General features: G+C 35.5%; 1 protein-coding gene and 1 long non-coding RNA gene across 2 annotated transcripts in view; one reads left to right on the forward strand and one right to left on the reverse strand.

The window, feature by feature from the left end:
• Positions 1 to 10,988, forward strand: part of MEI4 (meiotic double-stranded break formation protein 4) — a 210,589-nt gene extending 199,601 nt beyond the window's left edge. The window contains exon 5 of the mRNA XM_042986699.1: positions 9,653 to 10,988. Coding sequence (XP_042842633.1) covers positions 9,653 to 9,913 — 261 coding nt within the window. The 3' untranslated portion in view covers positions 9,914 to 10,988. The remainder of the gene's footprint in view (positions 1 to 9,652) is intronic.
• LOC122238674 overlaps positions 1 to 15,304 on the reverse strand; it is a 271,665-nt gene that overhangs the window by 15,820 nt on the left and 240,541 nt on the right. The window lies entirely within an intron of this gene.

The raw sequence follows: 15,304 nt of genomic DNA on the forward strand, positions 1-15,304 counted from the left end.
GAATTAGGGTACTAAAAAGCTTTTGAATAAAATACTCATTTTTTTTTCTTTCTGAAGCCCCTTTCTTTAAATATTTGGAGGGTTTTGTTGTATTAGTAAATATATAAACTTAAAGCTTTAATGTCAGTGTTATATCAGATCCATTTGAATTTGAATAAAGAATTTATCACTCTTCTAATGTTAGCAGCATAGTTCCTAAAAAAGGTAAAATTTTTGGAATTTCAGATTCAAACTAAAAAATATAATTACATTTAAAATGTAGTCAATGTTTATTTTAAACATGTCTTTGAAATTAACCAATGATAGTCAACTTATTGGGAACATTTTTTTCTGAAAATAATTGCTTATAAAGCATGTATCCAAGTCCCTACATTATTGGTTAAGTATGCTAATTGATACGTCTTCTAAATGCAAGTATCTCCCCAGAATATTTGATTTTAATTTTGTAATATGTATCTGAAAAAGACAAGAAACACTTTACACACCTGCATATTATATGCATAGTAAATTATTCTACTACTTATTTTATTTCCACTGCATTTAAGTAACTATGTGAATTTCCCATCGTGTATTTCATTTCCCTTGTAAGCCATTGCTATTTAATTTTCCAAGCAGTAGCATTTAGAATTCTCCATTAATATTATTTGCTGAGTGCATTCTTCACCTTGTTTTTTTACTGTAATCTACTTAACAGCAATGCCACTATGATAATGCTGTGGACCTAACATTCTTATACTGTATATCACATTATATTGTGATTGTTTATGTATTTAACTCCACCTTGAATTGTGATGCCCAAAGGATATGAAGCCATATTTCCTGTCATTTTTTGTAAATTCCATCCATATTATGGTTGGCAGTAGTTACTGAGGAAATGTTATTTGAACAAGAGAGCCAATGGAAGCCTAAGTTCTCTGGTTCTGTACGTCACACACACCCCCATCTGTCATCAGATAATGACTCTCACATGCTGCTAACATAAGAAGGCTTCCTATAGGGTCACCTAGCATTTTTATGACAGATAAATTTCCCCAGCAGCATCTCACCATGAAGATTATGAAAATAGTTAAACCGGAAAAGCTATCTCATAGTTTGAAATCTAGTTCCTTCTTCTAAGCATTCTGCATTACATGTGGATCTTTTCTTTTCAAAAATTTCTCTAGAGTATCATCAGATAACAAAATTACAGTTGAGTGTGGAGAAGTATTTCATGTAGTAGAGAAAATAACAGTAAATGAATATATATTAATAAAAATCAACTAGATATAAGGTAACATTTAAAATGTTATTAAACAATATCACATGGTTGTAGCATGACTGCTGTTTCTTTATTCAGAGATTATTTCTATTATGACATTTCTCTGTTCTTACAAGTAATTTATCACATTCATAAACATACTTAAAAGGAGTAAATTTTTATGTAGGTCAATATATCTCAAAAAGCCTTATTTTAAAAAAAGGAGTTGGTTGATTGAAAGAAAGAAAGAAAGAAGAAAAAACAAAAGAAAAGTAAGGAAAAGAAAAGAACAAGAATGTATTACTTTGCTCTAGGCCCAGGCTCCACTTCAACAATATAAAGTGTTCTTAAGAATACATAGTTTTTCCTCCATTGTGTTTCCAAACTTTTCTGTGTGTTGTGCAGTTTCACTTAACCCTCGATATCAAGTTCTGATAAACTGGCTTCAATGAATTAGTGGTGATACATATTGAAAATAGTAAGGAAAAAGGGACGAATGTGTTGACTTTTAATTTCTATGATTCCAACCCTGTTCAGTTGGCCTTCGGGAGATAATTAGATCACCTGAGGCCAATCAGATTTGGCTTTCAGTTTTACAAACAAAATTATTGCAAAGGATCTGGTCACTATGAGCCCATCTTCTTGTTGTCATTGGTCTTGGGCTTTGGATCCAGTGCTCTTAAATACACACACGCACACACACACACACACACACACACACACGCACACACATTTCTTGCTTACTTTGACTACTGTATCAAAGCTTAGATAAGCAGCCTCTAGGAAACTATTTTTGCCTCTGGCTTTGTTTGTCCTGGCTAGGCAGTCATTGATGCTACTCCAACAAATCTGGCTCCCCCTGCCTTCTGCCTAGTTGGGTAGGTTTTGATGCTGTCTTGGATAATCTTTATTTAGAATCCTAAAGAAGAATGTTTCTTGATTTTACCCCCGCTGGCAATTTGGACATTTGTTTTACATCAGTAATGGCCATCCGTTTTTAATATATATGGGACACTTCACCAATTTTGATTTCTTTTTCTCAAGCTCTATCTTAATTACATGATGGGAATGGCTTATCTTGGTGAAACAGTGCATTGTCTCCCAAGAATACTACTTCTGTGCTTCTTTATCTGTGCCTTCCTTCATGAAGCTAAGTATAAAACATTTAAGTGACAGTAGACCTCAAGGAACCAAAGACACTGTTTAAGATTTTGTTAACATAGAGGACTGATTTGGCCCTTGACTGCACACACCAGTTAGTCTAGTCTGGTTCCACTGCCTTAGAGAAGGCTGAAGTATAGGGATTCTGCAGAGATTAATGACATCTTTTCCCCGCACCCCTTTAAGCTTTCTGCCTCTCCCTGGCTTCAATACATATTCACCAGCCAAAAACAGAGGTCCCTGTGGTAGTAGCCAAACAGGTGTTTTACCTATGCTGATAATAACTTTCAAGTCATCTCTCCGAAAGAATCCTGCCATCCTCTTAGGAGGAAGTGAGCCTACAACATCATCACGACTAAACTCATTTCCTGACGTTCAGTGTCTTCTCATACCATGTGACTCAGTTGTCTTTAGAGTGGTTTTTTTTTTTTTTTTTTTAATATCCCTTACAGCATGCACTCTGCATTGGCATTATTTATTTACTTCTTTGTCTCCCTGGGGGCATACTAGGAATTTCTATAGAGGTAGGCATCTTGTCTTATTCATCTCTGTATCCGCAGCACTTACTATAGGGTATGGCACTTGAGAGAACTCAACAACTGCAATAGGACTGACAGAAGAGAGGGAGGAGTGCAAAGCAAGCAGAAACAAAATTGTAAAGTGCTAAGTACTCCCAGCTGAATTAGTCCTTAAAGAATTTAGCTGCTTTTATCCCAGTCTCTGAACCCTGTTCTTTCACTTAATAGACTCTTCTATTAATAACCAAATTGTCTGGTTTGTTCTGCTTTGTCAGAAACTACTGTGATAGAAGTCCAAATAGTAAATGATCTATTTGCCTCTCAAATGTACTTGAAAGAGATTTCCAGCCTTAGATTAAGTTTAATATTATGGTATAAAATGGTGACAACTTTCCTATGAGTGGGATTGATGACCCCATAATTAAGGGAAAGAGCCTGAGAAAGCAGTGAGGATTCAGTGTAAAAGTATTTAAAGTTGATTTAGGAAATGTTAGAACAGAAAAATGCCATCTCCATGTATCAGGAATTCTGTATTCTTTTTTTTTTAATTTTTTTAAAATGTTTATTTTTGAGAGAGAGACAGAGTGTGAGTGGCGGAGGAGCAGAGAGAGAGGGAGACCCAGAATCTGAAGCAGGCTCCAGGCTCTGAGCTGTCAGCACAGAGCCCGATGTAGGGTTGAACTCACAAACCGCGAGATCATGACCTGAGCTGAAGTCAGACGCTTACCGACTGAGCCACCCAGGCATCCCAAGAATTCTGTATTCTTTATGTGAAGAAATCTGAGAAATAAAATCTATGTGGAATCTATCTTATCATATCCATCAATATGCTTATTCTGATGGCCAAGAAAGTGATAAATCAGAGTCAAATCACAGGATATTTCCCCAGAGAAAAGTGCAAATATAAAAATTTTTAGTACCTGGGATTTAATCTATGATGTTATTGGGTTATTCACTAGAAGGGCAAATTATTAGGAATCAGAAAGTCATTTTTACCAACTTGCCTCTAGGATAGACTTGAACAAGTTGATCTATTTCACACTAGTCAGATAATTGGAGAATTTAACATTTTCAAAAAGACCGTCAAGCTGGGTGCTTAAATATCATGTCTTGTTAGGGAACTAGATAGAGGTAAGGGATTGGGCTGATGGACTTTTTTACAGTTGTTCATATCCCATAAGACTGCATTTAACCCATACTTACACCTTCCTCAGGGCCTTCTAATATCAGAAAGGCTTTAAAATAATTATCACACATTTTGGTTCCTCAGCATCACCCTTCTATGCAAAAAGGAATGCTCTGCTACAATTGTCGATGAACAACTTTCTTCATAGAGGAAAGTAGATGAAGACACATCCTTAGGTTCTTTACACAGCCCTAGATGAACAATTTGAAATGCTTCCAAAAATTGATCACAGTACAGTACTTGAGTAATACCAGTAGCCTTCTTCCAGGTGCAAAGTACCTTATGGATAGGGACTGTTTCTTTTTCACTTTGGGTAAAAACATAATAATAATAATGGTGATGATAACAGATAATACGGATTTGAAAATCTGTTTTAAATATGTAAGTATGCATGTGTGTCCTGTGCTGTGTTTTAAATATTTAATTTAATCTATTCTCTCAGCAACCCCAGGGAGGAGTTACCCTGGTTATTTCCAAGTTTTAGATGAGGAAAGTGAGGTTTAGTGAGATTAAATAACTTTCCCAGCTCACATAGCTCATAAATGGCAGAATTGAAATTTAATAAGCAATGAATATGTTTTCAATTGATGGTCTTCCTTTATCAAAAAAAAAAAGTCTTGCTTGATAAGATTCTATTTTCTCAAAGATCTCAACCCATAGGGGCCTTTGCCATATCTATTCTTGTTTGGAGTCAGCCTAGATCTTTTTGTCAAACAAATACAAGTCATCCTTCCCCTTTCTGTGATTCTTGTCCAGATTCCTTGTACACTGTGGGCCATTTTCTTTTTCAGTCTGTTCATTTTGCTATTACTTTATTATATAATTTCAACCTTAAGACACATATTTGAGAAAACCAGGTACAATTGGTTAATGAGAAAATCATTTTTAAACAAGGCTCATAATGACATAATTTAATTTTTGTTATGTATATGAAATTCATAAGTAGCTTTAAAGATTTTTTTTAACATTTATTCATTTTTTTTTTTTTTGAGAGACAGAGAGAGACAGAGCATGAGTGGAGGAGAAGCAGAGAGAGAGTCAGACACAGAATCCAAAGCAGGCTTCAGGCTCTGAGCTGGCAGCACAGAGCTCAATGCGGGGTTCAAACCCACTGACAGTGAGACCATGACCTGAGCTGAAGCGGGACGCCCAACCCACTGAACCACCCAAGTGCCCCCCTAAGTAGCTTTACGTATAAACCTTGCATACGTGAACTATTTCCCATGGGAAACAAGGCAAAAATCAAGATTGCAAATGATGATAGTCTTAATAGTTTAGAACTTTTTATCTATTACTCCCAAAATTAGAAATAGGCCCTTAAAACCCATCTCCAGGATTCAACATTTTAGGCAGACAGTCACACCATTATCTGAATAAAGCAAACTGGATTAATACCTATTGTATCCTTTTTACTCTCCTTTACCTGGCAATCTGATCAAAAGATGATTCACCGATCTGCACCCTCATTCCTTTTGAGCCCTGGCTCACAATTCATCTCTAGGAAATCTTCCCTAATTAACTATACTCTGTTCTGATCAGCCTTTTTGCTTTATACACTTTCAGTATGGTCTGGCACCTAGCTTGTAGGGAACAGAAAAGCATATAACACAGTTTTTACGGAGACAAAGTTTTAAGTGAATGTGTGCTTCTACTGCAATCATGAGTGCATTGATTTTATATGTACATACATTATATATACTGTGCATGTGGTTCTCCTCCTCTGTTCTCAAGCACTGTTGGCTAGCACGGTGATACTCAGGATTGTGCTGGGCCCCTAGCTAAGCACCGGCTTATTTGTCAGCTCTTCCAGTACGTTCTCCTGCTCTTCAGAAGCTGCATGCAAGCTGCTTAGTAAACTGTTGATAGAGGGTTAACTTCATCCTCCTCATCTCCTTCACTGAAACCTACTGTCTTTTTTGCTTTCTAGTAGATAAAAAAGGCTAAGTTATTAAAACTCAAGGATAAGTTTCCCACTTAATTATCCATGGTGACAATTGACCTTTTCCTCCAAAGTATTATGTTTAATTCAGTCTGTTGGAGACTACCAATTTTAGTTGTACCTTACTTATTGCGTCTAATAAATTCTGGCATGAAGGATACAGAGCCAATGGTATATTTATATTCAATGAACATTTAATTTAACATTTTGGTTACTTGCCTGTACTCTGACTTGATTTTCTGCTCTGTAATGATCCAGTTTTCTTCACCTCTTGTGCTTGTAGCAATAAGAAAACCGTTGTGTTGTGTTTTCGCCCCTTCCATACGTAACAGCATGTTTATTTCTGATAGTGTGAGACTTCACCTCTGCATACCTTTGACTAGCACACATAAATTATCATATGCTGAATTTAATGAACTATTACATTTTCATATTTTCAGTATTAAATATAAACATCCAAACTGTGAGCCACACCTTACATACACAGCACATTTTGTTACATCATCTGCTGTCAAGAACTGTGACTTTGTTATTGCCCCCTTAGGCAACTCTGTCCTTTTTGTGTCAGAGACAGCAGAAAGCAGGACCTACTCAAGGCAAAGAGACCTTCAGAGCTCCCTTCCTGCCTAAATGAAGTCTCAAGGTTCCAATTTTAAAAGATCGAAATGGAAGAAGGGGACCCCAGCATAGTGCAGGAAGGTACAGCCATCCTGCGAGGGGGTATTGAGCTGCACCGGGCCTCCAGAATCTGCCCCTTCTTACTGATCCATGGGCGACCCTCATCCTCAAGCTTACAAGATGGCCACTCTGCCTCCAAGCACTGCATGGGTATTTCCAAGCAGGAACAATGGTGAAGAGGGAAGCAAAGCTGCCTTCTACCAGACTTTGCCTTCTATTAAACAGCTTTCCCAGAAGCTCCACCCTATTACTTATATTTACATCTCTTTGAACAGAATTAGCCTTAAAACAGACTGGGAAAATATGCATTTTTAGGTGATCCATTGCCACTCTGAGTAAAACTGGGGTTCTTTTGATGAAAAGGAAGGGTAAAAGGGATATTTGATAAGTAAATAGCAGTGTCTGCTTCAAGAATAATTAGTCTCTACAAAAACAGGTTAACCTTGACTGAATTCCAACTAAAACAATAATTAAGAAACTGGCCTTAGTGTCTATAGCTTAACTTCAGAATCTACATTTTGAAGTGAAATTTAGCAGCATATAAAGAAAATTAATATTTTTTACCACTAGAAAAAATATTTAGAGACTTTAGCTTTCTTAAGCCCAGCTCAAGGATAGAAAAATAAATATAAGAATTGTTTTAATTCTGAAAATACTCTGCAAAAACATCTGGTGATTTTTTTCTACCAGGAAGGTATTTTCCCTTTGGAATGTCTCCTATTATATAAAATGGGATTAAGAAGTAGTCATGGGACTCTCAAAGCTTCCTTTCAAGGCTCCTTAATTCTAAAAGACCTGGATAGAAAGACAGACTGATAGCATTTTATCAGATACACACAGCCATTTTGATCCTGTACTGGGGTCATTCAGTCTTTTGGCAGGATTTCAGGCAAAACACTTGAGTATTTTCCTAGTGGACGAGCTCCACCTGTGTTGGGTATTTTCCAACACTGATGTGACTCAGTCCAGTTTAATGCTGAGAGTACAAAAATTACATCAAAATATAGTAGACTGTCGTCTTAATAGCATTTATTTTAGTTTTCACTCAGTTTAGACACTAATTCAGAAAATGCCTGAGCACATGATTAAGCAAAACAGGCAGCTGCCAGTGTGATGAAATTTGGGAACTCCAGGAAAGACCTCCCTGACAGACATGCCCTTTTAGTCGTGTTGAGAGGAAAGGCCGCTAAGGCATGTTAGGTAAGTGCATGCTGTCCCTACAGAGAGGAGTTCGTTTCAAAATAATATTCTATAACTGTCAATATCTTAAAGGAATGTATCAAATGATTTAGTATAGGCATTTAGGATATAGGTAGAACCCAAGACAGATAAATCCTGGTGAGAGTAAGAGCAAAGTCCAAAACAACATGACAGTAGGGATGCCAGTCCACCTGTAAGTAAAGTTGAACATGCCCAAAGTAAGAGTCCCAAAACCAATGGAAAGGTACCAAGACACTCTCACTGCTTTACACTCTTGCCCTCAAATTGCCTGGGATGCTATGGCTTTTATCAGAAGGGAGAATACATGTGTGTGTGAGTGTGTGCGCATACGTGTGCATGCACATGCATGCACATGCACACACATAATGGATTGTTATTCAGCTATTGAAAAATAATGAAACCTGCCGTTTGTGCCATGTATGTACCTTGAGGGCAGTATGGTAGGTGACATAAGCCAGACAGAATAAAGGTAAATAGCATATAATGCAGTTATATGTGGGATATTTAAAAGCAAAACAAAATTGAACCAAAACCAAAACCAAGCTCATGGATATACAGAACAGAGTGGTAGTTGCCTGAGGTAGGGGTTGGGAGGTGGCTGAAATGGGTGAATGGAATAAAAAGGTACAAATTTCCAGTTACAAAATGAATCTAAGTCATAGAAATATAATGTACAGCATGGTGACTGTAGTTAATAATACTGTATTGCATATTTGAAAGTAGCTAGGAGAGTGGATCTTGAAAGTTCTCATCACAAGGGAAAAAATTGGTAACTATGTATAGTGACAGATGTTAACTAGATTTACCATTTTGCAATGTATATAAATATCAAATCAAAATCATTACCTTATGCCTGAAACATGTTATGTCAATTGCATCTCAATAAAAGAAAGTATCAGATATCTGTATATATTTAATTGTTTAAGGACCCCCCCCCCTTGTTGAAGAATACATTCCTCTGAACTCTAAGAGAATGTCTCTTTTATGTATTATTAGAGTGGGTAGATTTGGGGAATGTTTCCAACACATGTCTCAATAAGCAGATGATAAAGCCAGTTGATATCTTAAAACTGATTCCTGTCTTCCCTCATGTTATGCTTTCCATTGTGCTTTTAGGCCTCACTTTGACTCATCCCACTTTCAACCATCTAGAGTCAAGTAATAACTTCTACAAGACACATCCACATTTTTCCTCATGACCATGTATCCAATTCCACACAGTCTAATCCTATTCCTCCTTGATTTGTGTAGAATGAGATCATGTCTAGTCTCTTACAGATCATAACTGTTCTAGGACTGAGTTATACATTGAAATGTGTTCTTAAACCCTACCCATAAGCATCTTTGTGTTATCATTGGCAAGGGTGGCATGCATCGGAAGTCTTTATCACAACACTGAATTCAACACACAAGACATTGTCAAATATTCTCAGATTCATCTGAGTAATGAATTATAGGAGTAATACAGACAAGGGGTTTGGAGCTTTGTAAGCCGTTAAGAGAAATCATTCACCAAAATCATAAAGTTTTTGAAAAATAAAGAATGTCCTCCCTTGTTCTCTCTCTCTCCATCCCAGTTAAAGGACAGGAAGACAGTTTTAAATATATCAAGTATTTACTTTTTGTCTGAAAATTTAATATCTTTATTTGGCTTTGTCTGAGCTGAGCTACAACCAATATGTTTTTTAAAGGAATTTGTTGTTTCTTTGTAGGTGCAAGCCAGTTATGTGACACACTATGAAAATATCTTCTCCCTGTTCTGGGTTCTGGAGCAGCTTCTTCAAAAGGAAACCCAAGAAGGCAACACTTCAGGTATAGGGCCTGAAGACCAAGAAATCCAGAAATTTCTTCAAAAGCATGATGAAACTATTTTCCAACTCTCTGATGCATTTCCTTTATTTACCTTTTATTTATGGAGACTAGGCATTCTCTTGAACTCAGTTGAAACTGTTGAAAATAACTCACCTCCTTAGCAATTTACTAAATGTCAGAAGCATACTGAAGTATGAAGATCTTCTGCTTAAAATATTTTCAATAATGTTTTTTAAATGAACATTTTAAATGGATCTCTAAACATAATCATTAATTCAATAGTTTTAAATTGTGTATAAAAGATTATGAGTCCTATTTCTATACTAAAATCAGCCAGTTTCAGTTGAGAATGCCCTTATTTCCATGTAACTGTATTTTACAATATATTACTCAATGTAGTCTCCTCTATTATTCTCTATAGTGGACATTAATTGCCTATCTCATAAGTGATATTTACATTTTAAAAGATTTATATGTAATAGATAGTAAAAGGGAACAGATCTTAAAAGTTTTGCTGCTTTATCAACACAGTCTTTAAGTGGTTATAAGTGAAATTTTTAAACATTTTTTACATAGTGTAACTTACATCATTGTCTATCATCTTAGGGGGAGTCATGTAGAAGAAGAGTCTTTTACATTTATAAACCTAATGACCCTCAGTATCATAAAATCAACATACCTCTCAAGTCATCTGAAAGTACTAACTCATTGCTTAAAATGTTGTTTTCATTTTGTTTACTGTATATAATATTCCTGTTATTATTAAAATGTAGTTAAACCATGTATTTTTGTCATTAATATTTTACAAATTTTTACAAATCTAACATCTGTCCAGAAATATACTTTATACTTACTGAAAGTATATTTATACTTATTAAAAGTTTTAGTTGAATTTTCCAGTTACATCAACTTTATTTCAATTATTAAAATCATAACCAACTAGCTTAACAAGTACACATTATGTACTTTCCTATGGTGCAATTTAGGGCACAACAAATACAAATTTGCTTTCTTAATTATGTGTGATACTGCTTCATAAGTTAATTACCATTCTTAAATGCCACTGGTCTTTAAAAAAAACAATGTACAGAAAAGTATATCATCATCTACCATAGTTATTTTTGGAATTATTTCTGGCTTTGTAGGAAACTGTTTTTTTATACTGAAACTCAACATATGTACCATTCACCTATTTTTATGAAACAAACTACTACAAAATCTCAGTGGCATACAACAATAAATATTTATTTCTCAGGTGTCTGTGGGTCAGTCATTTGGGGATCGGCTCATCTGAACTGGGCTCTGTTGGAAAGCTCTTCTTGCGTTGCAGACCCCACTGGGCTAGGTTATTTATTATAAATTGGACTTTGGTCTCTTCCATTTGTTCCTACTCTGGGGCCCAGCTTAAGAGGGAGGCAGCTACTCAGGGCAGCAACTCAGGTCTTCTGTGGCAATGACAGATTGGTGAAAGGAAAAGGGCTAGGTTGAGAAAGTTACACTAATCTGTCTACATTCATAAGCCAAAGTACACCAAATGGTCAAGCACAGAGAACCCTGTGCCCAGAGTGGGAGAACTTGCAAAGCTACATGGCAAAGGGCATGGATATAGGAGAGGATGGAGAATTGGGGCAAATTGTTCTCCACACATACAAGTTGAGCACAAGAAGTGTAATCCATATCTTGAATTAGGAGGATTTTTTTCTAATATTTGATTCCTGGGATTTGAATAGGTGATGACACTACACAAAATCCACTACCCATGACATCTCCCCATCCTTACTCTTAATGATTAGACAAAGTTTGGTAATTACATAAGCAACAGCAGTGGCCCTTTTCCACTGCAGTCAGCTAACACAATGTTCCTAAGAAGCCTTTTGTAACTAGAACAGATTTCTTAATTCCAGTAGTCTTCAAAGCTTCATTGTCTGAAAATTAGTCTAGAAAATGTATTTATTTTAGAGGAACAGACAAGATGTTGAGATCATCATTTAATGTACAGAATGGAGATACATTTTACTTCCATTTGGTATTAATTTTATGTAAACAGTTAACTTTAATCAGTTATATGATACCTAATCATTATCCTGGGTTTCAATTTCCAACAGTGTTAACTGTCCAATATTGAGGTCTAAAAATGTTGGTGAAAAGAAGACAAAATGAGACATCTGTATCTCTGTTTCAGTAAGATGGTGTAAGAGAGAATGAATGAATAATTTAAACTAGAATTAAAATTATTTAAGAACACTGTAGCAATTAAGATTTGATTAATGTCTAACTTTACAATTAAAATTTGGGGGATAAGAATAATGGAGACAGTAGAAATTAGGCAGTGCTGAAATTGATTTTAGCATAGGATAGGAAATAAAGAGAACCACATAATCCTAAAAATGGAAGAAATGATAACAATGATAATAAGTGCCAACATTCATATAGTATAACACTCATGTAGACAGATACAGTAGGTGCCAGCCAGCACTTAGCTAAGCATTTTGCCTGTATTTGTTCATTTAATTCTCCCAACAACCCATGTGATAACCTTATTATCTCCATTTTAGAGATGAGGAACTCAGCAAAGCAATGTTCAGCAACTTGCCCAAGTTTACACCACCAGGTGTGGAAGACTAAGGTTTCACCCCCAGGAATTCTATCTTCCCAGTCCACACTCCTGATTAATCTACTACACTTCCTTCTCATTACAAATTATGCCAGCACTTCGTGAAAGTTTCATAAATACCACTTCTTGGCAATTGTCATCAAAGCCTTATATGCCTTCAACTACAAATCTTACACCATGGCAGTGATGAGCTTATTTTGGATTCTTCAGCCTCCGCAGAGCAGTTGTTCTATCTACCATCATCTTGGAGCAACAGCTTATTTATTCTGTTCTAAATTCTTATTCTTTTTATAGTAGCATTTACGATAGTAAAGACTCTTTAGGTAAGTTACAGATAATCTTCAAACAATTATGTTCTAAAAAATACAAAGCTCTCTTTAAAGATGGGCTAAGTGAACTGTCAGGCTACAGTGCTCCACCTGGTGGGGAGAGGAAACAAATCTGATTGTTTTATCCTTGGATCTATAAATAGATATTGGTGGTGTGTAATGCAATTCTTTCACAAACTTGTACTTTTCCATTATATTTGTTGGCATCCTACAGATAAGGGTAGTTATCCTAGAGAGACAAGGAAACAAGCCATTTACATTTCCACAGGTTATCTGCACACATGAAAAATAAACATACTAAGTTTTAGCTTCTAGCAAATTTATAAAGCAGAGCTTTCTTTTAGTGGTCACTATAATTATGCAACAGCATCAATAGCTTGTATTTTCTGAAGGAGATAATCAGAGTGAAAATATTTATCTGCTTTTGAAAAAAAAAGATTTTTATTATCGAAAGCCAATTCATTCTTTTTAAATTATTTATAGAATTGGACAGCACTAAATTTATCTGGTCAATGAATAGGCTGCTCTTTTAAGAACTGCCTCAGTATTATGGAGTATGATTAACATATAGGAAATGATGTTGGCCTCTTTTTTTATTTTCTGTTTAATATGAAAGTCCTTTAGTTTTAAGAATCTATTACTAATAGGAAACAAAGCTTGTATAAAGATAATATAAGTCTAACATTCAAGACACTGAAGTAATTTTATAATTCATATATATATATATTGCAATATTTTCTTTGGATATTTTAATATAATTTTTGTTTTAGTTGCTTATAGGTTGGTGAACTTTGCTGTATATCAGTCAGTAGTTCCAAATGTTCCATAGCCAATCCACGGGGGCATCAAGATTTATAGATAACATTAACCTCATTTGTCTCTGATCTATATGTAAAGCAGTGGTTCTCAAATATCATCCCTAGGCCAGAATTATCAGCAACACTTTCAAACATGTTAGAAACACAAATCCTTGGGTCCCGCTCCAGATCTACTACAGAATCAGAAAGGCTAGGGTGGAGCCAGAAATCTGTGTTTTATCAAGTCCTTTAGGTGATTCTGATACCCACTAATGGTAGAGAACCATTGCTATAATCATGGATTTTACTGACAGGAAGGCTTAATACATAAAAAATCATTCACAAAATAGAAATCCAATCATCCCAAGTTATTTAACTGAAAAATTTTTAGCATTCCCTCTACGTATGTGCCTTAAATTCCAAAGTAGGATTTGAGGAAACTTAGTTATTCCTAATTCACTTAAAATGAGTAACAAATTTACAAACATATCAGTCAACCTGAATAGCACTTTAAACAGTTACCATCTTTACATTTATTTCTTAGTTACTTCACTAAAATTACTCCCTATTGGTGGCATTTAAAAAAATTATAATTCAACTTTATGAGATATAAATTAACTATAGCTTTCTGTATTAGTCTTTGGTATAAAATGCAGAGAGATGTAGATGTGATGGTACTTCACTCTTAAGTGGGCACCCCCAAATATCAGAATATTCATCTTATTCCCAGAGATGTTTTTATAGATAAGGTAAATATAGCCTAGTTATGAATACATAATTCTATATCACAGCCATAGAGATGAAATTCTACCTTCTTTAAATCCTTCTGGAATATGATGAGATATAAATAAATAGTTAATAAATGATTGCTTATTCTCAACTCTTGTGTTTATTTCCACCACACTGCATCCTTACCACATTACTGTGAGCTCCAAGTTGCCTAAGGACAGAACCCTTGACATAATGAAGGAACAGAGAGCTATCACTGCTTTAACTTTAACAACTTAACCATTAAGACATTTTCATGAATGATTAATGATTTCAGGAGCATTAGAAAGGCCAGACATTCAACCATCAGGGAAAAGGATGTATTTGTTATTTTGCTCTCACATACACATTGAAATTCAACATTTGTTTTGTAAAAAAGAGATCTAAAAATCTTTTCAAAGGAATTCTAAAGTTTGGAGGGGGAAAAAAGTTTCCTTTGTTCTATTTTACCTTGTGTCCTTTAAGGGGTCCCACCACAAGGAGTGGCTACACCTTTGGTATCTTTTTGCCCTGACTTGCATCAAGGATGTGAAGAGGCCCTCAGAAATGACCTGTCATGACCTTCCTTTCTAGAACTCCAGTCAGGACATTCCTCTGAACAGAGGGACCTCAGGCCTTTAAAATGTGTGGCTTACTCCCTTCCACAGTGGCCCATGACCAGGAAGTAGGGTTTACCGGATATGACCACGCACCTTATCTTGCAACTTAATATAGTCTAGGAAAGAGCACATCAGAGACTAGACTGAGAGAATATGGTTAGTCCAATTATTAAAAAAACAAACAAAAACAAAAAAACAGCTGGAAATAACCCTATAGAAATGTGAGGATGACTCCAATTCCAAATAAATATACTGATATTATTCCTATGTAAAAATTTAATAATAATTTCTGAAGTTAGTATGATCTTGGCTCATGAGGTACTTTGCTCTTAAACAGATTCTCTTCCACACATATCATATAAGCCCTGTGCCTTTGTACTGTCACTTGATTAAGGCTGGTAGTAATACCCAGCATAATAAACCCTTGGCATGTGCTAGGCACTCC

The sequence above is a fragment of the Panthera tigris genome, chromosome B2 (genome assembly GCF_018350195.1).
Source record: "Panthera tigris isolate Pti1 chromosome B2, P.tigris_Pti1_mat1.1, whole genome shotgun sequence".
In the NCBI taxonomy this organism is placed as follows: Eukaryota; Metazoa; Chordata; class Mammalia; order Carnivora; family Felidae; genus Panthera; species Panthera tigris.